A 27,181-nucleotide genomic window follows, 5' to 3' on the forward strand; every position below is an offset into this window, starting at 1 on the left:
CATCCTTGCACCACAGAGCTTCAGGAGTGACTTCTGATACTGGAAATCCTCTCATCAAGCTGATTTTGATAATGGAAAATGCAAAATAATATACTTGAGGCACTAATGTTATTAGAAATCTCTTTGGCTTCTAAAATCCCTGTAAAGAATGTATTTTCGGCACATTTTCTAGATTTCTCTTTATCCCTAACCTCAAGAAGAACTCACACAATCCATTACATAATCGGTTTTCTCCACATGCTTATATGGGATCATTACTGAAAATAGTGGAAATTGCCAAGCGTTACATCAGAAGCAGAATTTACATTTAAAGAAAGGAATGCTGAAATTCTCAGGGAGACCGTGACCAACCCAGACTCAACTTTGACGCTAATCTAACATGACATTTATAATATTACCATTTTAATCTTACATCAGATCTTCCATGTAGGAAAATATGCACTGTATAGGATTTCCCAGAAAGCCATGGTAGCCACAACTACCTTTCTATATCACATGTATTATGCCACTCCAAATATAACCAAGTCAGGGGTGGGTTTCTCATCCCGTTCCAACCGGTTCGGTTGGAACGGGGCCGGCGGCGTCCTTGTGCACGCGCGCGGTGCACGCATGCGTACTAGCGTCTGTGCGATACTCCAGCTGCTCCTGGAGGATCGCACAGGCGCTGTATGTGTCCTGCGCATGCGTGGAAGCGCAAAACTGGGTAAGGAGTGCGGGCGGGCGGGTGCGCCCTTCGCCGTTCCCAGAAGTTACTTACTTCCAGGTTCGCCGACCAACTGGTTCGCAGGGACCGCCGCGAACCGGTTGAAACCCACCCTGAACCAAGTAGAAGAAAATAATTTGAATTTGTGAAATGTTTTGTGCGTGGAAATAAACACAGCTTCAAATTAGAAACTGGTCCTGGGAACAGAAAAGAAAGAGACAAAAAGTTGGATTTAGATTTAGTTCTATGTAAAACCACTTGTTCCAAGTAGTGTAACACAGTAAATCATGATTTAATTTCCTATGGCTTACCCAATTCAAAGAGGGCAACATCGACATCATAGGTGGTGTTCACTTACCTTCCCTACTGGTCAAGGGTGGGTTCTGGCTTCTTTTACTGCTGGTTCACTCAAGGATGCGCTTCAGGTATGTACACGCTTCGCACGCACACGTGCATGCATAGTAGTCAAAAAATTGCTTCTGCTCTGCGCATGCACAGAAGTAAAAAAGCAAGATGGCAGTACCGTCTTTCCCAGAAAGCCATGGTAGTCAAAACTACCTTTCCATTTCACACCTACAGTAACGTTGATGGAACTGGTTCAGGTCTGTGGGCGGCCAAGTTACTTCCTACTCGGCCAAACTGGTCCGAACTGGTAGGAACCCACCTCTGCTACCGGTTCGCAAATGTGAGCACACACCCAACTCCATGCATACGCTCAGCCTTCTGCGCATGTGCTTTTGGCTTCAAAAAGGGCCTAAATGGGATGCCATAGAGCTGGGATAGGTGGGCGGAGCTGCCTGCGATTTCCGGTGAACCAGTCCGAACCGGTACAATACCATCTTTGATCAACATAGAATATAATCAGATATGAATGCTGTCCCTTTCTGGTCAAGATTTTCTACATAAAATCCAGCAGGTGGCTGTGTTCCTGAAATCTTAATTAAATGAAAATGGTGGTATGGTGATAGTAAAATATATAAATGTTAACATATACAATTTAAACTGAATGGCATATATGTGATTGTGGAAGGAACGCACGAAATGTACTTGTGACCAATGGATACGCTTTCTACAAGATGTAATGAAAGATGATTCTTTTTTTTTGTTATTTTTCTGTAATAAAACTAATAAAAAAATTCAAAAAAAAGATTTTCTACATAGGTTTTTATGTGTATCAGCATTAAATTTTTATGAGTGTATTTGCTAGCTATTTAAAACTCTGCAGTATGCCATGTGGAAAAGTAATAAGTGCAAAATATTTGTTTTAATGCCTGAAGTAGAATTCAAAGAAAAAACAAAGTATTTCGCAGCATACTTGACTTGGCGATCGGAGACCTAAATTTCTGAACGTGCCTTTAGCCAAATCCTTGAATGTGAGTATTTCTCCTTCTGTGTGCAGTTCTGTAGGGATTTTTGAAAAAGGGTTCTGCTCGACTCTTTCGGGCAGCCCGAGGTATTTTGCTGCCTAAGACAAAATGGTGTCCTCTCCAATGAACTGACTGGCAAGCAAGTTGTACTTCAACAACAGCAACACCAAAGAATTTCTGTGAGATGAGCAAGCTAATCTAGGTGATGCTGAACAAGTGATTTTGCAGTATCCTTCCCTGGAGTGGAGAGGGAATGGGGATTTTGCAGTATCCTTCCCCTGGAGTGGACAGGGAATAAGGATTTTGCGGTATCCTTCCCCTGGAGTGGAGAGGGAATGGGGATTTTGCAGTATCCTTCCCTGGAGTGAAGAAGGAATGGGGATTTTGCAGTATCCTTCCCCTGGAGTGGAGAGGGAATGGGGATTTTGCAGTATCCTTCCCCTGGGGTGAAGAAGGAATGGGGATTTTGCAGTATCCTTCCCCTGGAGTGTAGAGGGAATGGCGATTTTGAGATATCCTTCCCCTGGAGTGGAGAAGAAATGGGGATTTTGCAGTATCCTTCCCCTGGAGTGGGGAGGAAATGGAGATTTTACAGTATCCTTTCCCTGCCATGCCCACCAAACCATGCTTACAAAGCCATGCCACACTCACAGAACCAGTAGTAAAAAAATTTGAATCCCACCACTGTCCTGTATGTAATCTTGAGAACAACTTTCCCAACTTTTCATTGGCAAATCTGTGTTGGAACTGCCATTATCCCTGGCATGGCTAGGATATATTGAGCTCAAGAGCAGCGAAGCAATGAATATGGCTATAACATTAAATGTAAAAATTGACTTGTAGCTAGCAACATTGGTGAATCCCTCTTCTTAATTCTCCCTGTCCAGTTGTAGAATAAATTCCGCTCTCGACTTCACGATTTACATTATGTCTGAATAAATATTTCCATAGCATCAAAAAGCTTTAAGTGTTGCAAATAGTACTCAATGCAGGCAACATGTGATCAAAAGAAAGTCAAGACATTTTCTTGTGCTCCAACTATGAAAGGCTAAACCTCAAATTTTTATGTGGACTTCCTGAGCCTCCTATGGAAAAACAAAGCTCTTATATGGAATTTGGGGCATACAGCAAAAAAAAAAAAAATGTTTCAGTAGAATGCTTTGCTTATTCCAAAGAAGTATATTTCCTTTTTCCTCCAGACTGGAATGGATCGAGAAATATGTGAGGAAAATCTTGTAGAGTTTCCTGTTCTATATGCAGGAATGTATATAGTAGAGCAAACAATATGCCCTGTATTTATCATGGAGAAAAAGAGAATTTGGTATAGCAATAGCAATAGCAGTTAGACTTATATACCGCTTCATAGGGCTTCATAGGGCTAAGCGGTTTACAGAGGCAGCATATTGCCCCCAACAATCCGGGTCCTCATTTTACCCACCTCGGAAGGATGGAAGACTGAGTCAACCTTGAGCCGGTGAGATTTGAACAGCCGAACTGCAGAACTGCAGTCAGCTGAAGTAGCCTGCAGTGCTGCATTTAACCACTGCGCCACCTCGTCTCTATATGAAATTAGAAATTAGGTATGAAATTGGGATCATCAAATGTGCCATCACATTTAATAAAAGCCTGTCCCACGTTCTTCATAAGCAAAGTAGACTCTGCTCAACAGTTTGCAGCCTGGAGAGCTCTCAAATTTTTGTCTCCTTGGTTCAAAGGTACTTCCTGTTCTCACCAGTACATTCCAGCTGATGGTCTTTTTTTCCCCTCTGTTCTTGCTTTTGGTTTCAACAAAGGGAAATTAGGGACAGGCAGAGAAACTGGAAAATAGAAAGTCTATTGAACTGATACAGGGGCAGAAATAATCTTTTCCAGAATACTACAAGATCTGGATAACAAAGTGAACCAGAACATTGAGAGTCCAACTATATTTTGCACTAGTTGATAATCCGGTGTTGCCCGGGAATTTATTTATAGGGGGAAAAGGTCTGGACCAAATGTAATTTCCAATGTTGGATTTTTCCCCTTATCTGAGGGAGCCCCTTGTGGAGTACTGTGAAGCTGTTACCATGGCAACTCCACTGCACAGTACAGTAGAAGCCATTTTACAGTAGTACAGTAGAAGCCATTTTAAGGCACAACAGGCTGTATCTTAACAGAACATACACCCTGAGGGGTGTTAGGGGTGTCCTCCCTTCCTCCGCCTCGGTATTTGTTTCCAGAGAGCAAGTCATCTATATACCAAGTTTGGTGGAAATTACTCAAAGCATTCCAGAGTTCTGCGGAACATACACAGAGCCATTTTTTAATATATAGATTAAATTAAATATATAGCATATCGTCCAATAAGTTTTTAAAATAAAAATTAGGGAAAGCAGTGTAAATAAAAGTGATATAATGAAAGACATGAAGTTCAATATTTCCCTTCCCCAAATACATTGTCTCCTGTAAGAAAGTGAAGGTTTTACTAAATTTTATCCCTGTGGATAATTCTACCTTGGAGGAATCAGGCTATGAAGAGAAGTTGAAATCTCCACTTCTCTTGTATTGGCATAAGCATCATCTCAATCATTATCTCCATGTTTTGAGTAAAGGCTGCACAGCTCTATATGAAATAATGTACAGCTTGATACTTTAAAGATTGGAATTCTAGAATCTAATCCAGAGCTGTGATCAGGACCAGAGGTTTAGCCTTTCAAGATTTAGGACTCGTACCGGAAGCCATCCTCGGGAAACGTCTCTCCAAAGTGTGCTTTGGGCTATTCTATGTGTAATATTTATGTGGTGTATGGTTGGGTGTGGTTTCTTATTGGTTGATTGGTGTATTGATGGCTGGCTATTATGTCATTGGCTGTTGTTTCCTTTTGTTGCCAAGTCCTCAGTTCCTAAGTACTTGATAAGACCATGGCAAATCAGCTTTCCTGTTGACTGATGAGGGGCCCATTTCCTAAGCTTCAATCATTTCCCTGGCTATTTTTGTACTTGCTCAGCCAACAATCTAAGTAGCTGTGAAATTGAATGTATCCTTGTTCATTGCCATGTGTTGCTACCAATGAGTTTGGCTCTCCTCATCTGACCTTTCACTTGTGTTTTTGCAATTTGTTGGTTAGCATCTTCTGTGTCTATCCTACATAGTCACAGGACCAATCTATGCAGGGGATCCAATAGATTACATTGGAAATATCTTCCACCTCCAAGCAATCTTTGCAATGCATGATTTGTCCTCATATGGTAGCCTCCAGGTGGTGTGCGATGCCAACTTGCAGATTTTGTATCTCTCTCCCTTTGAGACTGTGTAAATATTCCAGTATTGTTTCAGTGTTTTTGGAAAGTTCTGCTCTTTTGACATGTAGGTTTGAGATCAATTGATATATAGATTTCAGAGATTGACATTAAATCCCTTTTTTATCTTTTGCTTATTGTTCATGTCTCTTGCCCTACTTTTTCCTGTGTTTTTGTTGTTGCTGTTGTTCCCTTTTTTTGGCAACAAACTGTTTTGATGTTTTTTTGCTGATAAATAAACACCAAGCTATATTTTGGGCTAGCTGCACTGAGTGGTCTGCATGCCTGCTCTGATCTGGATTGACTGGGAGTGTGTTGGGTGGAAATTAAATTGGAAATTACTTTTAGGAATTTTCTCATACATGCATGTGCCAGCTATGGACACATACACCCGCCTTGGTGATAGTCCCTGGTGAGAGAATGTGTACATGTCGAAACAGAGGTGAGATATTATTCAGAAGAAAATACATTTGCCTCCTATGATGGCAGCTAAAAAGGGGATGGCAGCATTTCCAGAAGCCAAACTCTACATGTTTCCCTACTTTGTTCTCTTTGCTTATTTTACCAATTGAAGCAAAAGGATGTTTTTGAGACACTCGTCCTTTCCAACGAGGCCTTGCGAGAAAGTTGGTATGTCAACCATCCAGTGGTGGGATTCAAATCATTTAACAACCGGTTCTCTCACCTAATGACCAGCTAGGTAGGCAGGGCTCAGTGGTCATGTGACCATGTGACCATGGCCAACTCAACGTCACTCAGGTCGATGGGCGCTTCGCCTTAGCTGTTATAATGTAATAAGGGTTAACAGGAGAGGCAGTTTCTATAAGCAGGGCAATAAGGATTAGGCTAGAAACAACATCAGAATGTTTCCCTCCTGCCTTCCTTACAGGATTAGCCCTGTAAAGTGGAAAAAACACAAAATGAGATTTCTTCCAACCACTGGTTCTCCGAACTGTTTAGAAAGTTAACAACCGGTTCTCCGGGATAGGTGCGAACCGGCTGAGTCCCACCACTGCAACCATCCCATTCCATTATCTAGCAAAGAAAGAACCCTGGCCCATTGTTTTACCAAGAGTATACTTTACTGAAGATTTAAGTGGTTACAGAAGTAGCGAAACTGGATCTGGAGTTTTGCAAGCAAATGATGCAATTAACTTTTCCTTTTCCCAGCCATCCCCCTGTTATCAGTTAGTGTCCAATTAGGTGTTTGTATATTGTTTGGGTAATGGATCCTTGGTTCCCGGACTTTCCAGTTCTGCATTCTGATAGTTGACCTTGGGCTGGATGGTGCTTCTCATGCCTTGAACCAGCACAGCTTGGTTTCCATCCGCCCTACTTCCTCCCTACGTTCAATCCTCTCCCTCCCCCCCTCGTTGCTAATGTCAAGTTTGTGATTCTTGGCTAGTAGAATGGCAGCCATGACATGATATTTCAATGCCCCCGTATTATCAGGCATAATGTATTCTTGCAATATATATGTTATTGGTCAGAGTTAAGAATAGAATAGAATAACAGAGTTGGAAGGGACCTTGGAGGTCTTCTAGTCCAACCCTCTGCTTAGGCAGGAAACCCTACACCATTTCTGACAAATGGTTATCCAACATCTTCTTAAAGACTTCCAGTATTGGAGCATTCACAACTTCTGGAGGCAAGTTGTTCTACTGATTAATTGTTCTAACAGTCAGGAAATTTCTCCTTAGTTCTAGGTTGCTTTTCTCCTTGATTAGTTTCCACCCATTGCTTCTTGTTCTACCCTCAGGTGTTTTGGAGAATAAGTTGACTCCCTCTTCTTTGTGGCAACCCCTGAGATATTGGAACGCTGCTATCATGTCTCCCCTAGTCCTTCTTTTCATTAAACTAGAGAAACCCAATTCCAGCAACCATTTTTTAAATGTTTTAGCCTCAAGTCCCCTAATCATCTTGGTTACTCTTCTCTGCACTCTTTTAGAGTCTCAACATTAAACATCATGGTGACCACAGCTGGATGCCGTACTCCAAGTGTGGCCTTACCAAGGTGTTATAAAGTGGTATTAACATTTCATGGGATCTTGATTCTATCCCTCTGTTTATGCAGCCTAGAACTGTGTTGGCTTTTTTGTACCCTGCTGCTGTACCCTGCTAGCTCATATTTAAATGGTTGTCCACTAGGACTCTAAGATCCCTTAATAAACCTGGTCTTGTGCCATTGACTCCTCAGAAATGAACAACATAGGCTTTAGCCATATTGGACTGCAATATCATTTTGCTAAGTTATGATTCAACGCTCCCTCAGTTATGTCTTGGCCTTAGATCTTGAGGTTTTGTGCAGTATGATTCCCATATAGAATGGGACCAGATGGACTGCAGTCTAAACAAGACTTCGTTCCTATTCCAGGCCAGAATTCAGAATACCTGATTTCGAGTTCTCTAATGAACCCACAGGACTCAGTTCTGAGTCCGCTCCCTACCTGTGGCTTGCCTGATCAAAACAGGGAGGTGTTCAGACAGCAAGAACGGGGGGGGGGGGGGAATGGTAAGGAAAGGGGGCATTGGGCTACAAAGATTGGTCTCAGCTAAGCTAACTTAAAGGGATGCAGTGGCTCAGGGGCTAAGACGCTGAGCTTGTCAATCAGAAAGGTCGGCAGTTCGGCGGTTCCAATCCCTAGCGCCGCGTAGTGGAGTGAGCTCCCGTTACTTGTTCCAGCTGCTGAAAGCACTTAAAAATGCAAGTAGAAAAATAGGAACCACATTTGATGGGAAGGTAACAGTGTTCCGTGCGCCTTCGGCATTTAGTCATGCCGGCCACATGACCACGGAGACGTCTTCGGACAGCCCTGGCTTTTCAGCTTTGAAACAGAGATGAGCACCGCCCACTAGAGTCAGGAACGACGAGCACATATGTGCGAGGGGAACCTTTACCCTTTTAAGATAGCTTAGTTCCTATCTAGTTCTAGCCAAAGATGTCAAATGGAGGGAAAATACTTCTCGGTGAAGTCAAGGCTTGGAGCGAAGAATGCATTGATGAGAGAATGCAGCACAGTGCTACCCTCCACCCCTTTCCTCCTCCTCCTCCTCCTTCTTTTCTCCCCAAATGTGAGCCTGTTGCCTATTATTCAACCCTGTTTTGTTAAAATTAGAGAACAGAGAGTTTTTTATTCCTTCCCAGAAGTGCCCTTTCAGATTCTGTAACTGTGTGTTCTAATCCCCAGGAAGCCAGAGACCAAGATCAGTCACGACTGGACTCCATGGTGCTACTCATTCTGAAACTGGATCAGCTGGATCAGGATATTGAAAATGCTCTCAGCGAAAGCTCTTCGCCATCCGGCACATTGACACAACCGAAAAAGCCCATCTCTGTAAGTCTGTTTGCTCAACCTTTTCCTTTTTCCGGTTGTTTATATTTACTTGCTTCTTTTTCTTTTCTCACACCCACCCCCCCCCCCCGTCCTTTCAGCTCAAGTATCTGCAGCTTCCAAAACTTAAAACACCAAGATAGATTTTTTTTGTTCTGTTTCTTAGATCTAGCTTTGTCTTCCAGAGGCAGAGAATTATTGTTCTCGCTGTGCCTCCGTGGAGTTCTAGTCTAGAACAGAAGTCTCCAACCTTGGCAACTTTAAGACCTGTGGACTTCAACTTCCAGAATTCCTCAGCCAGCAAAACTTTAGGTCCACAGGTCTTAAAGTTACCAAGGTTGGAGGCCCCTGGTCTCGAATATCTGGAGGCAACAAGGCAGACCGAGGTTCTGTTTCTGCCTCTGATCTTTCTCCATGCTTGGGGAAAGATAAGACTCTTAGACCAAATCTGGTCTAAGCTTTCCAAACTTGCCAGAGCTCCTCTATTTTTAAAGGTGGGATTAAAGTCAAACCAATGACATGATCTGATGTAGTTGGTGCTGAATTGGAAATGCTTTGGAAGTATAGATGCAGCTTTGCTCAGTTTAAGCTCAATAGGTTTCAGGGACTGCTTTAAAATCCTGCCTTTCTGAAGAAGAATTTCAGCGTCTGGCCCCAAATAAGTCCATCCAGATTTATTGCGCCCAAAGGATTATAGAGAAAGGATAAGTAATTATCCTTTCTATAATTAGGATTATATTTTCTATAATATTCAATAATATTTAGGAATTGAATTGACTCAGGTGCTATTTAAATTGATTAAATTAAACTTTGTTGGATTACGGAAATTATGGTGTTGCAAGGATTCTGCTACATTCAATACTTGTTTAGACAAAAGGTCATCCAACATCTTCTTAAAAACTTCCAGTGTTCCAGCGTTCACAACTTCTGGAGGCAAGTTGTCCCACTGATTAATTGTTATAACCAGTGGTGGGTTCCAAATTTTTTTAGAACCTCTTCTGTAGGTGTGGTCTACTTTATGGGATTGACTTGCCGGTCATGTGACTGGGTGGGAGTGGCTTGCCAGCCATGTGACTGTGGGCATGGTCAACTTGTAAAATGTGGTGAAACTCACTTAACAACGCTCTTGCTTAGCAACCAAGGGTGTTCAAACTTGATAGCTTTAAGACTTGTGGACTTCAATTCCTCCTCCAGTCATGTTGGCTCAGGAACTCTGGCATTGAAGTGTGCAAGTCTTAAAGCTGTCAAGTTACAAGACCCTTGCACACCTAACCCTTTAGGGGAAAAAAACCCAGGGGTGTTCAAACTTGACAGCTTTAAGACTTGTGGACTTCAACTCCCAGAATTCCTCCTCCAGTCATGTTGGCTCAGGAAAGCTGTCAAGTTACAAGACCGTTGCACCCCTAACCCTTTAGAAAAAAAACCCCAGGGGTGTTCAAACTTGACAGCTTTAAGACTTTAAGGTTTAGATAGGACTCTTAGAGGCGGGCGGGGTGATTGGTGAGCCAGCCAATCAGTGAGCGGCGGGCGGGGCAAGCGTGGTACAGATGGGCAGGGGGAGGGAGCTGGAACCAGTTCTAAACGGCATCGTAGATTTGTGGAACCTCTTCTATAGAAGAGGTTAGAACTGGCACGAACCAACCCCTGATTGACACCCATAATTTAAAATGGCATATAGCCATTTTTCTATTTCATATGCACCCTGTATAACCCAACATACTGTTTGATGTGCACGTCCTGCTATATTCAAAGGGACTTCATTGTATGCAATGACTGTAAGCTGGCTTGTGGTCCTTCCTGTAAACAGTACAGAGGGCTTAAAACCCTGGGAAAAAAAGTGAATGTTATCAGATGTTGGTTCATATTTTAAATGGGAAAAAAAGAAGCAACCAGAGACTTCACCTGCACGAGGCTCCATCTGATGATGTCACTCCAACAGACTCAAGATTCCCAGATGTTATGAAAGGTTTCAAGTGCTTCCAAAGACAAAAGATGAAGATAGAATATGATATGCACAGGAATTATCAAGAGAAAACATGCCAGAATTTTGAAACTCCAAACTCCTGAACAAAACTACATTTTATTCTTTTTCTTTTTGTAGGACACCAAAGCTTTGATCTTTAAAGTACTTTTAAAGTACTGCACAAATCAAAAAGAGGGCTGTGAAAATAATTACAAACCCCTCACAGGCTGGACATGAATTGTTTCAACTTCTACCCTCAAAACGACGCTATAGGGCACTGCACACCAGAACAACTAGACACAAGGACAGTTTTTTCCCTCGAAAGCCATCACTCTGCTAAACAAATAATCCCCACAACACTGTCAAATTATCTACTAAGACTGTATTACTATTATTCTTCTCTTCCTTCCTAGTACCTACCTCTTCCCACTGATGACTATAACCATGTTGCTTGTATCTTTAAAATTTATATTGCTTTATTTGTTTCCTAGTATGATTTGACTGCTTATTAGTAACCTATGACTATCACTAAGTGTTGTATCTTTTTATTCTTGATGAATGTATTTTATTCTCCTTACGTACACTGAGAGCGTATGCACAATTCCTTGTGTGTCCAATCACACTTGTCCAGTAAAGAATTCTATTCTATTCTGTTCTGTTCTGTTCTGTTCTGTTCTAAAGTACTTTTCAGTAACAGAACAGCAGATATAGGCAACGCTGTTCGTACAATAAGGGGGTGGGGGGAAGAAATGAATATGCTTTACAATGTATTCCACAAAGTTAACAGCACAACAGCATAAAGAATTTGACTTCTCTTTTAAAGGATTCGGAATCACTTCCTGGAGGCACAGTTGACATCATTACTTTAAATAACCAGCAAACGAGCATACCATCACCATCACATCCTTTACCTCCTCTTCTCTATGGTGCAGATAAAGCATTTCCTATTCCAATGGCTGGTTCTGGAGCAAAACCAAAGACTCGGGTGAGCTAAAAAAAAAAAAAGACCTTTTAGTTTGTATTTGTATGCTGGGAAAAAGGGGACATGGTGGTTCAGTGGCTGAGACGCTGACCTTGTCGATCAGAAAGGTCGGCGGTTCGAATCCCTAGTGCCGCATAACAGAGTGAGCTCCCGTTACTTGTCCCAGCTTCTGCCAACCTAGCAGTTCGAAAACACATAAAAAATGCAAGTATAAAAATAGGGACCACCTTTGGTGAGAAAGTAACAGTGTTTTGTGTGCCTTCGGTGTTTAGTCATGCCGGCCACATGACCACGGAGACGTCTTCGGACAGCGCTAGCTCTTCAGCTTTGAAACAGAGATGACACCACCCCCTAGAGTCAGGAATGGGAAAATCAGACTTACTGCCAGGATACTTGATTAATAAAGCTATTTGCGATAAAGAAACATAACTGTAACATAGGCTCCTCTCAGTTTTTATCTTAACCCGAAATTAAAAGGGCTTCTAATATGTATGGATCAGTGGTGGGTTCCTACCAGTTCAGACCAGTTTGGTCAAACCAGTAGTAGTTTAGCGGCCTGGGTCGCTGGAAGTGGCAGCGACCCAGGCCTGCCACGCCCCCAACCAGTTTCCCGGGCAGCAGCACCATCTTGTTTTTCAGTTCCGCGTCGGCACAGAACAATTTTAATTTCACTGTGCATGCGCATGCTGCATGCACATGAGTGAACCAGCAGTAGTGCCTGCCAGAGCCCACCCCTGGTATGGACCTCTACCCGTGTAACAGGATGCTGTTCTTACATTCCTCCAAAAGAATTACTCTTTGTATTTGACTGCAGTAATGTCGAATAACGTATTCGTTATCTACTAAATTACCCATTGTACTTGGGCTTTAGAAAGCCAGCTTGCCCATTATTTTAAAGCAGCATTGTGATAAATCTTCCATTGTAATCAGCGGTGAATGCTTGAGAGAGATTTTCCTGCTTTTTTTTTTGTACTGGATGCCCCAACCAAGAAAAATTGAATCGTTTCTTATTTGAACATTTTAGTTGTTAAATCTTGGATTATTATAAATTTCATGAATGTTTGTTGCAGCGATTTCTTGTTCGATGTAACTCAAGTACAATTGACTGATAGATTGAGTAAATACAACTTATTGTATCACTTTTATGGCAAAGTCCACATAAATAGTTTGCCAACTTAGAACAACTCTGACAATGGTTCGTGGCCTTTTCATAAGTCCCCTATCAGTCTGGATAGCAATATCTCACAGACATTATTTAACCATTTATGTTGCCTTAGAAGAAAGAATCACACTGGGCTCCCCCTTGGCTTTTCTGATAGTAGACGGGGTTGATGACTGTAGAACTTATTACCTATTTTCACTACATATATTCAACTTGACAGTTAGACCGTGGAATCATGGAGTTTCAGAAGGATAAAGCCAAGCAATTTGATATATTTTTTCAAAGTTTGGTTTGTCAAACATGTACGAGATCGCAGGTATAAGTATAAACATGGATATGAACAAAGGAAATGAATACAAATAAATGGGGACAGTAGGACAGGGACTGTGGGCATGCTGGTGCACTTACGCACGCCCCCTTTACGGACCTCTTAGGAATGTGTTGAGGTCCACAGTAGACAATTTGAGGTTGAAGCTGTGGGGGTTTGAGGATGTAACAACGGAGTTAGGTAGAGCATTCCAGGCATTGACCACTCTGTTGCTGAAGTCGTATTGTCTGCCATCGAGTTTGGAGCGGTTTACCTTGAGTTTGTTTCTATTGTTTTCCTGCGTATTATTGAGGTTGAAGCTGAAGTAGTCATTGACAGGTAGGACGTTGTAGCAGATAATTTTGTGTACTATGGTTAGGTCAGACTGTAGGCAGTGTAGTTCCAGGTTGACCAAGCCCAAAATTTCATGGCTGGTGGCATAAGGGATTCTGTTGTGAGCAGAGGAGTGGAGGACCTCTGGACTTGCTCAGTTGTGTTAATGTCCGATATACAGTGTGGATTCCAGGCAGATGAGATATTGCAATCTGAGGTAATACATAATGTTCACTAACAAGTTTGCTCTGCTCTATTCGTTGTCCAATAATTCACTAATTACTGTATATTCCTTATAATGGCTTTTAGAAGACCAGAATGTTGATCTTTCTCCTCACAGAAAAGTTTAAACCTCCATTTTCAGTAAAAGAAAGAATCGTCGTATTATCCAATAGAGTTGGGGGGCGGCGGGGATTACTCAGATATTTTGGGGGAAGAGAAGTTAGCTTCATTTCAGGATGAAATTAGAGAATCAACATAAAAACTGAACAAAACCGAAGCCAGCATTTGCAATTCTTTTTTAAAAAAATTTATTTTAAACACATAAACACATCAACAAAAACAAACACATGACTTAAAACAACATAGGAACAAGAAGTTCCATCATATATCATACAGCAGTTCCGTATCCGTTTCTTTACAGTTAGTGTTTTCCCTTCTTTACATTTCTATCTTGCATTCATGGTCCCCTTATTCGTTATCCATTTTTATGTACTATTCTATATTTATTTATACTTAGCTATTTATAACAAAATATTGTTTACCTATATTGTGCTTTATATTCTTACTATCATTTATTCTCTTACATACAATTCTAGGTATACATTCACATACTGTATATACTCGAGTATAAGCCTAGTTTTTCAGCCCACTTTTTGGGCTGAAAAAAGCCGCCTCGGCTTATACTCGAGTCAGTGAAAAATTTGCCCGAAATGGAGGAGAAAAAGGGGCGGGGCCATGCCGCTGGGTGACACTCGTGAATGGCCCAGTGCCCCTGTGAGTTTCCCCTCCCTCTGTGTCAGTTTGCCACGCAGCGCGCACCGCACCATCCCCCTCCTCACGTTCTAATGTAATGCAGGGCTGTCTTACGATTCCCCTTCCTCCCCCTCCTGCCGCTCTGCAACGATGTCCCACCTCCTCCTTGTTATGGCAAGCAGCCACATAGCGATGTCCCACCTCCTCTGGTACAGTGATCCAATGATAGGAATCACTGTGCCGTGTGTCATAGGAGGCGGGACATCGCTCCCGCAGCTGCACGGGACATCATCATCACAGCGGGACATCAGCATCATGAGGTGAGTGAAGTATTTCATTGAATACACCGCTAGTTTACTGTTTTTCTTTGAAATAAATATTCAAAAACATTATTGGTATCTATTTTTATTTTTGAAATTTACCAGTAGCTGCTGCATTTCCCACCCTAGGCTTATACTCGAGTCAATAACTTTTCCAGGTTTTTTGTGGTAAAATTAGGTGCCTCGGCTTATATTCGGGTCGGCCTATACTCGAGTATATACGTAGTTATTCTTTTTCTTTGCCATTCTTATACCTTTGTTATTCCGTTTAAAAGGTTATAATATACAGTTTGGGTTGCTTTGTTTACCATCCCTAGCGCCTGTTGTAACACCACCTTATTTTCCCTTTCTTTTCTCCCTTCCTTCCTCCTCTCCTTCCCCTTCCTTCTTCCCTTACCTCTGCCCTACTCCTACCCTCTCTCTTTCCCTTCCTACCCTCTCTCCTTCTCTTTCTCTCCCTTCCACCCTCCTCTCCTTTTCCTTCCTTCTTCCCTCCCTTCTCTACTTCCTTCCTCCTCTCCTTCTCCTTCCTTCTTCCCTTACCTCTTCCCTACTCCTGCTCTCTCTCTTCCCCTTCCTACCCACTCTCCTTCTCTTTCTCTCCCTTCCCAGCATTTGCAATTCTGTTTGGATATTGAATGGGTATTTTTTTAATCAAATATCTCTGGAAAAAATATACTTCACATCTCGTCCCTTTCCTAGAAAGGCTTCTGATAAGAATAAAAACATGACAATCCATGGAACAAGCCCCCAAGGTTTTGCTAAAGTCTATTCCTATTTGTAGCATCAAAAGCCAACCTAAAATCCTCAAAAGCAATTTAAGAAAGGCTTAAAGATGGAAAATTCCAGCCAGACTCATAATGAGTTAATTAAAGCAGAGTCTCTTTTGAAAAGCTTCCTTCCCACAGATGTCACATCTGGAGTGTGTTGCATCTTCTCAGACCAGCTGAACATCCCCGTCTGCCTTTCAGTCTCCCAAACAATCACTCACCCCACATTACCCCCATTAACGTTCACAGAAATGTCTACTTTTAGGTAACAAAACACATCCTGGAAGGTTTCCAAATAACATGTTGTCATCCTCCAGCTAGAAACCTGACAGTAGTTATGCTGCTATGCTGTGAAACACGGCACAAGAATCACTACATCTCGTTCTGCTCCTGGTAAAAAATATCTGAGTGGACTGCATGAACAGAATAATTATTCAGAATTACAGGATGACAGTTTATGCGACCAAAATTCTTCTGTGACCCACATTCTCTAGCTGCCACTGCCCCCCATCCTCCACCCAGTGGTTACAGATGGTCTGGTTCTTGCTTCAGTCCACTGGAAGCATCTTCCATGCATAGTCAAAACTGTGCATCCCAATTGTTTTCAGGTATACTGAACTGCCCCATAGAAACTGCAGATTGGGCTAATTTAGAAATGAATAGCGAGGAAGCAAAGACTAAAGTTTCCTTGTTTTAATGCACTGGCTGTCTGCCCAAATCATAATCAAATGTGAGATACAGATAGTCCTCAACCTATGACCATGGAATTGAGCCCGGAATTTGTGTTGCTAAGTGAGAAATTTGTTAAGTGAGTTTTGCCCCGTTTTACGACTTTTCTTGCCACATTTGTTAAGTGAACTACTACAGTAGTTAAATTAGTGACACCAGCGGTGGGATTCACTTACCTTTCCTACCGGTTCTCAAATGCATGCGCACTGCCTTATGCGCATGCGCAGTGCTCATACATTACATTGGGGGGGGCAGAGCCTCCCGCAGCTGACACTACCGGTTTATCCGAACCAGGGAGAACCAGCTGAATACCACCTCCAATTAACACAATTCTTAAGTTAATCTGCCTTCCCCATTGACTTTGCTTGCCAGAAGGTTGCAAAAGGGGAACACTGCAATCGTCATAAATATGAACCAGTTTTCAAGCATCTGAATGTAAATCACATGACCATGGGGCTGCTGTAACAGTCGTAAGTGTGGGATGTGGTCATAAGTCACTTGTTTTCAGTACCATTGTAACTTTGAAGGGTCCCTAATTGTTGTTAGCCAAGGACTACCTGTATGGACTACCTGCTGGTCTGGATTGCAGTGTGTGGGCAAGACACCAGAGGAGGGTTTCTACCAGTTCGGCTCGGTTTGGCCGAGTAGGTAGTAACTCAGTCTGCCACACCTCCGAACCAGTTCTACTGCACATGGACCCGTCCAAAGCACTCCCAAGCCCGAAGTGCATCCCGGAAGTAGAAGAAGCTGGAACCCACCCCTGCAAAACACCCAAGATGGTGCTTATTCTGGATTTTTAAGAAGAGACTGGACAGCCAGGTGTCTGAAATGGTATACGATCTCCCGTTTGAGCAGGGGGTTGGACTAGAAGTCCAAGATGCTGTGGGGAGGGCCATTCATCGGGAACAAGCACTGAATTCATGGAGCTTTGTGTGCTGTTGCTGACATCTGGAGTTTGCTGGACTTCTTGCCTTATTGCTCGTTCCTTTGCCTCGTTGGGCTTCTTGCCTGGAAGCCATCATGCTAACAGTGTTTTGCTGGACTACTCATCCGTAGGGGCTGCTGGAGGTGTGCATGAGCACTCTGCTCTGGGACTTGCCATAAATGTGGGAGCGTTTGGGGGAAAGTTGGAGCCAGAAAGAGAAACTATCAGCTGGGTGTGTTGCTTCTATGCCTTGCCCCAAGTCACCACAGAAGCATTCAGAGTAACAGAATAAGAGAGTTGGAAGTCTTCTTTTTTTTAATATATATTTTTATTCTTTTTCTTAAAACAAAACAAAACAACACATACAAAACAAGAGCAAAATAAAAAACTTTCCTCCATTTCATCAAGCATGTCGTTTGGTTACAAGTTTTTGTGCATCATTCTTAAGATTAAGAATAACATCACTGGTTTTGCATTAAACATAACTGAATATTTCGCTGTCATTGAGCATTATGTGTTCAAATTACCATTAACATTCTTTCATTGGTAACAATCCTTATTTCCTTGAATTCATAATTATCTGTCAAATAACAATGAGTCTTTAAAGTATTATAATATCACCTATCTCCAAGGAGAAAAAGCGGAAATTAGAACAAAGAATTCCCATTAATTTGTAATATACATTCATATTTTCAATTGACCAAAATGTCACCAATCATCCAGAGTTCCAAGAATAGTTTTCCATTATTAATTATTAATCCATATAGTGGTTAAGTATTTCAAATCATATGTATATCAATTGTTCATTACATCATCATTGGTCCGTTTAATATACAAAGATCTTTCTAATATAAAATGGTCATTGCATACAATTATACCGAAGTGTTCAAATCATCCCACTCTTATACAGAGAGTTGGAAGTCTTCTAATGCAACCTTCTGCTCAGGCAAGAAACCGACACTATTTCAGACAAATGCTTGCTCAATCTCTTCTTCAAAACTTCCAGCCAATAAAAGTTGAAGGGAGTAATGAGCTTTAAGACAGGTGCAGTGGTAGGTTTCAAAAAAATTTCGAACCTACTCTGTGGGTGTGGCCTCCTTTGTGGGAATGGCTTGCCAGCCATGTGACCTGGTGGGAGTGGCTTGCCGGACATCTGTTTCTCTCTCTCTCTCTCTCTCTCTCTCTCTCTCTCTCTCTCTCTCTCTCCTTCCTTCCTTTTGTCTCTCTGTCCCTTTTTCCTTTTTTTCTTTTCATCTCTCTCTCGCTTTTTCTTTTTTCTTTTTTATTTCTTTCTTTCTTCCTTTCTTTCTTTCTCTTTCTCTTTCTCTCTCTGTGTGAGTCTGTCTGTGTGTGTGTGTTTGTGTGTGTGTGTGTGTGTGTGTGTGTCAGTGGTGGGTTTCAAAAATTTTTGGAACCTCTTCTGTAGGTGTGGCCTGCTTTCCGGGTCCACTGGTGGAACCTCTTCTAACCGGTTCAGTAGATTTGACAAACCGGTTCTACCGAACTGGTGCGAACTGGTACGAACCCACCTCTGGACAGGTGTGAAAACATAAGCAAGGAAAGTTAATTGACTTAATGGGCCATTTTTGCATCGACTGCAAGATAATAAAAATGGCAGCTGCTCATCAGTGGACAACTTAAAAGCTTGGCAGGATAAAATAGTTGGAGGGGAGGAAACCCTACCAAATGCTGGAGCCAATTGGAGTTGAGGCTTCGCTAAAAGGTAAAGAGAAACTCCAGGCCATCCACTGAGGAAGACATCACTGTCTATCTGAGATGGACAGTCAACTCTCTGATCAATTTGGACAGAATATATCTTTTATAACTATTCCAAACTCAAAGTAGAAATTACTAGAAATCTATGACTCTGTTATAGCAAAATTCAGGAAACATGGATTTTTTCCCCCTAGGATTTAATTAGTTCCACTGTAAGTGCAGAAAGATGTCATAGTCAATACAGTACTTAATGTTTGAATAAAATCCAACACAGCTGTAATTTTTCTATCATTGTATATATTAAAGAAAGTTACATCACTATTGACTTTTACTTTTTAAAAAGAAATTCATTATGGGTGTCAATTGCAAGAGGATTTGCTATGCCTGGTCCCCTTCCCAATAAAAACCCTGTGAAATGTTAGAGTGAATAGAAGGGGAACTCAGCAAATTTGCAAATAACGTTTAAGCTGGCAGGAATAGCCAACACCCCAGAAGATAGGCTCATGATCCAGAAGGATCACAACAGACTTGAATACTGGGGCCTGCCCAGTGGTGGGATTCAGCCAGTTCGCACCACTTCGGGAGAACTGGTTGTTAACTGTCTGAGCAGTTTGGTGAACTGGTTGTTGGAAGAAATCATTAGGGCAGAGAACCGATTGTTAAATTATTTGAACCCCATCACTGGCCCTGCCTAACAAAAATGAAATTGTGAAATTGTGAGAAAAGTAAGCTTTTGAACTTAGGCAAGAAATAACATGTACAGTTATAGAGCTGGCTCAACAGCAATAACTGCAAGAGAGATCTAGGAGTCTTAGTAGGGAAACAGTTCAATATGAGCCAGCAGTGTGCAGCAGCTGCCAAAAAAGCCAACACAGTTCTAGGCTACATAAACAGAGGGATAGAATCAAGATCACGTGACGTGTTAATGCCACTTTATAAGGCCTTAGTAAGGCCACACTTGGAATACTGCATTCAGTTTTGCTCACCACGATGTAGAAAAGATGTGGAGATTCTAGAAAGAGTGCAGAGAAGAGCAGGGAAGATTATTAGGGGACTGGAGGCTAAAACATAGGAAAGACCTGTGTTTAGTCTTGTAAAAAGAGGGGTGACATGATCGCAGTGTTCTGATATTTGAGAGGTTGCCACAAAGAAGAGGCAGGTCAACCTATTTACCAAAGCACCAGAAAGCAAAGGAAGAAGCAATGGGTGGAAACTAATCAGGGAGACAAGCAACCTAGAACTAAGGAGAAATATCCTGACAGTGAGGACAATTAACCTGTGGAATGGCTTGCCTTCAGAAGTTCTGGCTACTCCATCACTGGAGGTTTTTAACAAGAGATTGAACAGCCATTTGTCCAGAACGGTGCAAGGTCTCCCGCTTATGCAAGGGGTTGGACTAGAACCGTGATGGCGAACCTATGGCACGCATGCCGCAGGTGGCACACAGAGCCCTCTCTGTGGGCATGCAAGCCATTGCCTCAGGTCAACTCAACCTCGCATGTGCGTACACCTCCTGCCAACCAGCTGGTTTTGGGGTCTCGGTCAGGGGGGCGTGTGCAGGGGGTCATGTGAGCGGGGGCAAGGGGGTGTCACACATGCATGCATAGGGGTGGGGTACATGCAGGGGTCACATGTGCAAGCACAGTGGGTCAGAACACGCACGGGGGTGGGGGTTGCACGTGCATTGCATTATTGCACTTTTGGCATGTAACGGCGAAAAGATTCACCATAACTGGACCAGAAGCTCTCTAACTCTGTTATTCTGTTAAGTGACTTCTCTACAGTCGCGCAGTGATTTTCGCAACTGAACATGACTGGTTTTCTCTACCTCCTGTTTAACTACTACATTACGCATTTTAATTTTGACGTATTCCGTTTTGCCCATATCTGGTAAGCAAAGATGCATTTTGCTGTAGCTGTGAAAGAGGCTCACCGCAACATAGTTGTTCGGCTTGGTATGTGTTGTCAGGGTCATCTGTATGTTATTGATTTAATCACTTTAGGCATTTATTTGCCAGCCTCTGACACAGACACGGATTTCTAAATGTTGAACTATGCATTTGGCAACTCTAAGCCACAAAGGAATGTGTATCAGTCTGAAAAAGACAAGAGTCAGCAGTCTCTTGCCCCAGTAAGCATGAGAAACTTTAGGAAAACAAAGTTAACAAGGACAAGGGGGAAGGAGAGAAATGTGCCAGATGTCACTGTCCGATGAAGAAACATGTCACACAGCTCTGGGCAACTACCAGAGCTCTTCTTTGCATTTAGAGCTATGCAGAGTCTATGTGACTGTAAAACCATAGTTATCCTTTTTTGCAGTCTACTACAGTAGAGATAGCATCAAGCAGGGTTCCAAGCCACCACACAATCCCTGAATCTCTGAATTGGCAGTAGAAATGGACTGTGACGTTTACGCAGATGGGAAAAACAGAAGCCACGATACCCCATTTCTCCGAAAATAAGACCTCCCTCCAATTGGGCTTTCAAGCACATGTGCTAAAAATAAGCCCTCCCCTGAAAATAAAACCCTCCCCAATGACATTGCAACATAGCAGCAGCCATGAGTTTGCCTGCACCTCAAAAATAATAAGACCTCCCCGAAAATAAGGCCAAGTCCTTATTTGGGGGGGTCAAAAAATAAGACCCTGTCTTATTTTCAGGAAAACACAGTAGTCCTGGCATATGGGAGGAAAAGGTTGCCCAAATTTGAATGACAACAAGAACAACAACAACAAAGGCTTTCTGTATTCCATATTTATAATTTGTATTGCATTCACTCTCCTTCTCAAATCTACTCTTAGTAGTGATTGTTATTCCATAGTTCAATATTCTTCAATATTTTTGAAATCTTCATAAGTCTTCACCTTTTCACCCCATGGGAGCAGGGGTGGGATTCACTTACCTTCCCTTACCAGTTCACAAATGGGAGTGCATGCGCCACCTCTGCGCATGTGCTTTTGGCGAAAAAAAGGGTCTAAATGGGATGCCGTAGAGTTAGGGTAAGTGGGCGAGGCCCCCCGCAATTTCTACTACAGTTTGGGTGATCCAGTCCAAACCGGTAGAATACTAGCACTGAATGGGGGCATTTAGGTCACTGAAATTAACCCCTGGTATGCCCAAATATGGAAGGAAGGTCACACTTCCACTCTCTGTCTTCTGCTCGTCACAAGAGACCATCCAGACAGAAACCCAATATTTTTTACTGTTGCCTTTTTGTTACATTTGTTATATTTATGCTGATAAATAAATAAAGGGAGACTAATATAGATCTATTTCAAGCTATTTAGCTCTCATCAGCTAGCCACACCCTTGTTGGGAAGCACAGGTTCGATTCCCAACAAGGGTGTGGCTAGCTGATGAGAGCTAAATAGCTTGAAATAGATCTATACTAGTCTCCCTTTATTTATTTATCAGCATAAATATAACATACATATATATATACACACACACACACACACACACACACACACACACACGATCCAATGCCTATTGATTTCTGAAGCTTAAGGTTCAGTGCCAATGTTTCAACAGATGAGAAATACCTCTAAAAAGGCACCTTTTAATGTTCCAATCACAATTTGGGGTGTCCTTCTAAGTCAAGGGTGTCAAACTCAAGGCCCAGGGGCCGGATTGGTGAAGGATCAGCCCTCAGGGCCCTGCCAATAAAAACGGAGCTTGGGAGGGGCGAGGGCAGCCCTTCTGTGCTCTGTTTTCATTGGCAGAAGGTTGCAGGAGGCCATTGCAGCCAAAAATGGAGCTCGGGACCTTGTTTTCCCTGGCAAAGTGTTCGGGCCCCCACAGGCTCCCCAACATGAGTGATGTTGAGCTGGCCACACCCACCCTGGTCATGGCCCCCCTGCCCCCCCCAAACACAACCCTGATACGGCCCTCAATGAAATTGAGTTTGACACCCCTGTTCTAAGTGATGATTGTTAGCAATGCAGAACACAGTTTTCGCTATGGCCCCGAGTTGCTTATTTTTCACATCCTATTGTTAAGTTGGGGTGAATGAAGAGACTAGCATGGTGACTTCAACCCTTAATTGAGTAGACTGGTACATCGAAGTGGCTGGCTCTCTGACAACTCCCTCTCTTAAAGGGACCTCTCAGGCAGCTCAGCCAATGAGATTGCTCTTTTATTCTGCCGCTCAATTGCACCAATGATCTTATAGTATGGGTGTTCCTATTTAAGAGACAGACCTGAGTGAAGCCTCTCTCTAAAGGCTTCACTCTCTATTTACATATGTAACACCAATTAAGGAAGATTTTGCCCGAATCCAAGTACTCCTCCCACATTCTCTCATTACAGGTCAGCAGTAGAGCAATTCCTTTCAGAGGAAGAGAGAAAGATGAGAGAGAGAAAGAGAGGGAGGGAGGGATCAAGATGATGGAGGTGGAAGTGGAGATGGATGATAAAAGAAAGAGAGAAAGAGAAAGAGAGAGAAATAAAGAGAGAGAGTTAAAGGGAGACAGACAGACAGACAGACAGACAGAAGCAGAGAGAGAGAGAGACTTCAGTCAGGGATCCATCTCTTACCATAATATGTTTGATTTCTTTATTTTAGTGCTTCTGCATCAGAGTCAAATTCCTTGTGCATCTAATCACACTTGGCCAAATATTAGTATTATATTCTTCTATTCTTTTCTATGCAATATTGACAAAGTTGCATATTTTTGATCTCATTATTTTATTTGATCAGTTGTAACAAACTCATTCCATCTCCAAATATCTGAAAACAGGCCTGTACGGTTATAGAGACTAATAAGATTTTGAACCTTACAACAGCAGCAAGACGCAGTACTGGAAGGTGGCGCAGTACTGGAAGAAGGAAGAATTACCTATTATTCAAGAATGGATGCTAAAAGTAACAAACTTAGCAGAGATGGCTAAAATATCAGCATATCTTAAGGACCATTCAGATGAGAAATACAAGCTGGAATGGAGAAGATGGATTGATTATATTCAGAATAAATATGGGACTAAGAAATTCCAGATAACTTATGAATGAATGAGCAAGCAAGGATACAATTTGCTTAAAGTTAGCTTTCCAAAAGGGGAGTTAAAGTGCAAGTGAGGGATGATGTTAAAGTCTGTTAGCTTATTTTAGAATATGGATGTTAATGTTTATACCCTGTATTTGCTCTGGGAGGTTGGGGGGGAGTTCGGGGGGTGTTGGGTTTGGGGGGGAAAGGGAGGTATATATTTGTAAAACTTTTTTTTCTAAATTTTTCAATTAAAAAAAAGATTCATTATAACTCAACATCTTTATGACCCTTCCAAACTATCCTTACTTTCAACACATTTGTACACAGTTTCTTATATTGGATTTTTACTCATTAAACTCACCTCTGTCTTTTTGAAGATCTCATCAGCCACGAATGTCCTGGTCTTTCCTTTTCTCTCAGCTTAACTCTTTCTTTCTTCAAATATTTGTTTTGGAATTTGATCCTCATTCATTCTCTCTCGATGACCAGACCATCCTAATGTGCTTCCTTCATATTGGTTGCTCCTCATTCATTCACCACCCATTAATTTTTTTATTCAATTGATTCTTGTTTTACCACATACTTTTCTACGATACCCTACTCTCGTTGCATTTAACTTACTTTTATGTCCCTCCTGACATGTCTGACACTCTTCCTTATAATCAAGTACAAAGAAGGATGCCATTTATTCACGTCACTCTGGTTCCTTTCAACCCATATTCATTCATCACGATAGATCACACCATACAGCCTACATTTCTATCAGCACTGCATGTATTAAAATTCCTCCATTCGTTTCCCGCTTTTTAATATGAAGGAACATACATTTGTTTGCTCCAATTTATCCACACCATATAACTACACTCTTACCGGTTTTTTTATCATTATGATGGAATTTATGACCTCCTTTTCAACATTTCTTCGGACAGTATAGTATTAGTTTCAGTTCCGCTCTTCAAGATATTACTGTTCTTTTCATAGAGTTCATCGAAGTGCTTCTTCCAGCGTTCCACCACTTCAATTTCATCTCATGTAGTTGCATTATTTTTATTTTGAATTCCATTCACCTCTACTGCAACTTCTGCTATTCTCATCTTCACCCACTTCTCCCCAAAATTTTATTTCCATTAAAAATCACTCTGTATTTTTTCTGCCTCTTTAAATCTTAAGCATCCCTCAACAAGATTAGACTTTTATTGCCATTTTTCTGTACATACAGTTGTATACTATAATTCACACTGTTTGCAGGAATCATTGTCCTTTATGCATTTTTTTCCTCATAGGCAGATTCTTTACCTCAAGCATTTTTTTTTCATAAATCCCATTCGCCCAACTCCACATGCATTAAAGGCACTCTGTGACTTCTCACAATAACTCAGGGGCTGCCACAAAGAAGAGGGAGTCAAACTATTCTCCAAGGCAGCTGAGGGCAGAACAAGAAGCAATAGGTGGAAACTAATCAAGGAGAAAAGCAACTTAGAACTGAGGAGAAATTTCCTGACAGTTAGAACAATTAATCAGTGGAACAGCTTGCCTCCAGAAGTTGTGAATGCCCCAACCCTTGAAGTCTTTAAGAAGATGTTGGATAACCATTTGTATCCCCATTTCCTATTGATTTCATTGGTATCTTAATCTGACTTTATAATTTTTCATAAAAGACTTTTTTTAAAACTTTCAGTCATTCCACTTTCACTTCTTTCTTTTTTTCTCATGTCTTTTCCCCCAAGGTCCACTCTTAACCAAAAAGTCATCTTCCCCACATTCAGAACATATAGTCATTGTATTTTTCACTAATTATCTCAATATTTCATCATGAAGCATTAAATCAAGTATGCTTATAATTTTTTATTCATTCCTTTGCCATTTGTTTATAAGAAAAGACTTAAGTTTAAACCACATAATAAGGACAGATCTTTTTCTAAGTAAACATTCAGCTGTCACCATTTTCATTCCCTTTGCATTTTTCTAATCCATTCAGCTATTCACGTCACCTAGCAGAAAATTTTTCACGTAGATCATATTCATTTAGAATGTTGCACGATTTTGCAAAAACCTACGGTATGTCTGATTCTTCTGTGTTCATTATTCACTGGGTTATAACATTCAGATAGAGAGGTAGACAGATATAAAGACAGATTAAATAGACAGATTAAAATGTGTTTCAGAAAGTATGAATTGATTCTCTATCTATCTATCTATCTATCTGATAGACAGAGAGAGAGAGAGAGAGAGAGAGAGAGAAACAAACAGAGATAGAGAGATAGACAGCTAGACAGACAGAGAGAGACAGACAGAGACAGAGAGAAACAGACACACAGAGGGAGAGACAGAGAGAGAGAGAGACAGAGAGAGAGAGAGACAGACACAGAGAACCAATTCATACTTTCTGACATACATTTTAAGCCACATTCATAATTCTATCTTTTACTTTCCTACATATATTTATCAACTCCAGAGGCAGACTTTATTCAAATCCATTACATCTCACAGCTTTGACTCCCACATTGTCAGGAAATTGTGCATTCATCCCTCCAAGAAGAGCATTATTGTAAGAGAAAATGCATGTGAAGTTTCTTGTTTCCCAACAGTGCGTCATCAATCCAATGACATAAAACTGCATAGTTCTTCCACCTCCTTTGTTCTGCTATCTTGGAGATATTGTGATTGGCAAGAAGGGTTAAGTGATTAAGCCAGGCAGATTTTGCTGTCTGGATGAAGACGGTTGGGAGACCCAGCAACCATGCCAAGCTGAGATTATTGTTCAAGACAGCAGAACTGCCAGCTCTATAAGGAAGCACCTGAACTTTTGCTCCCTATTTAGTCTAGGTAGCTTAACATGTTCCAGTCCTACCTTATTCCTTACCCAATCTTTTTGTCTGGGTTCTGCTCAAATGTTGTGCTGGAATATGTCCTTGGACACCTGACAAATATTTGCAAAATGCCTTATATAAAACAATACATTTTACATGTATTGTAAACAATACAGTAAAATGTAATACAATGTGTTCTAGCAGACAGAAGTACAACAAAGTTCTACTCAGACCTTCTTCCTACAACTTCCTACATATTTCAGTTTTTAGCAGTTAGCAGTGGCTAAGATACTGAGCTTATCGAGCAGAAAGGTCAGCAGTTTAGCGGTTCGAATCCCTAGTGCCGCGTAACGGAGTGAGCTCCCATTACTTGTCCCAGCTTCTGCCAACCTAGCAGTTCAAAAGCATGTAAAAATGCAAGTAGAAAAATAGGGACCACTTTGGTGGGAAGGTAACAGGATTCTGTAGGAATTTAGTCATGCCAGTCACATGACCATGGAGACGTCTTCGGACAGCGCTGGCT

The 27,181-nt window shown here is 41.6% G+C and overlaps 1 protein-coding gene across 1 annotated transcript in view; it reads left to right on the top strand.

Annotated features, from left to right (window-relative positions):
- The window catches only part of DLC1 (DLC1 Rho GTPase activating protein), a 280,082-nt gene that overhangs the window by 46,945 nt on the left and 205,956 nt on the right, over positions 1–27,181 (top strand). The window contains exons 2-3 of the mRNA XM_032224432.1: positions 8,538–8,684; positions 11,468–11,629. Of these exons, the coding sequence (XP_032080323.1) occupies positions 8,538–8,684; positions 11,468–11,629 (309 nt within the window). The remainder of the gene's footprint in view (positions 1–8,537; positions 8,685–11,467; positions 11,630–27,181) is intronic.

Source organism: Thamnophis elegans, chromosome 9, assembly GCF_009769535.1.
Source record: "Thamnophis elegans isolate rThaEle1 chromosome 9, rThaEle1.pri, whole genome shotgun sequence".
Taxonomy (NCBI): Eukaryota; Metazoa; Chordata; class Lepidosauria; order Squamata; family Colubridae; genus Thamnophis; species Thamnophis elegans.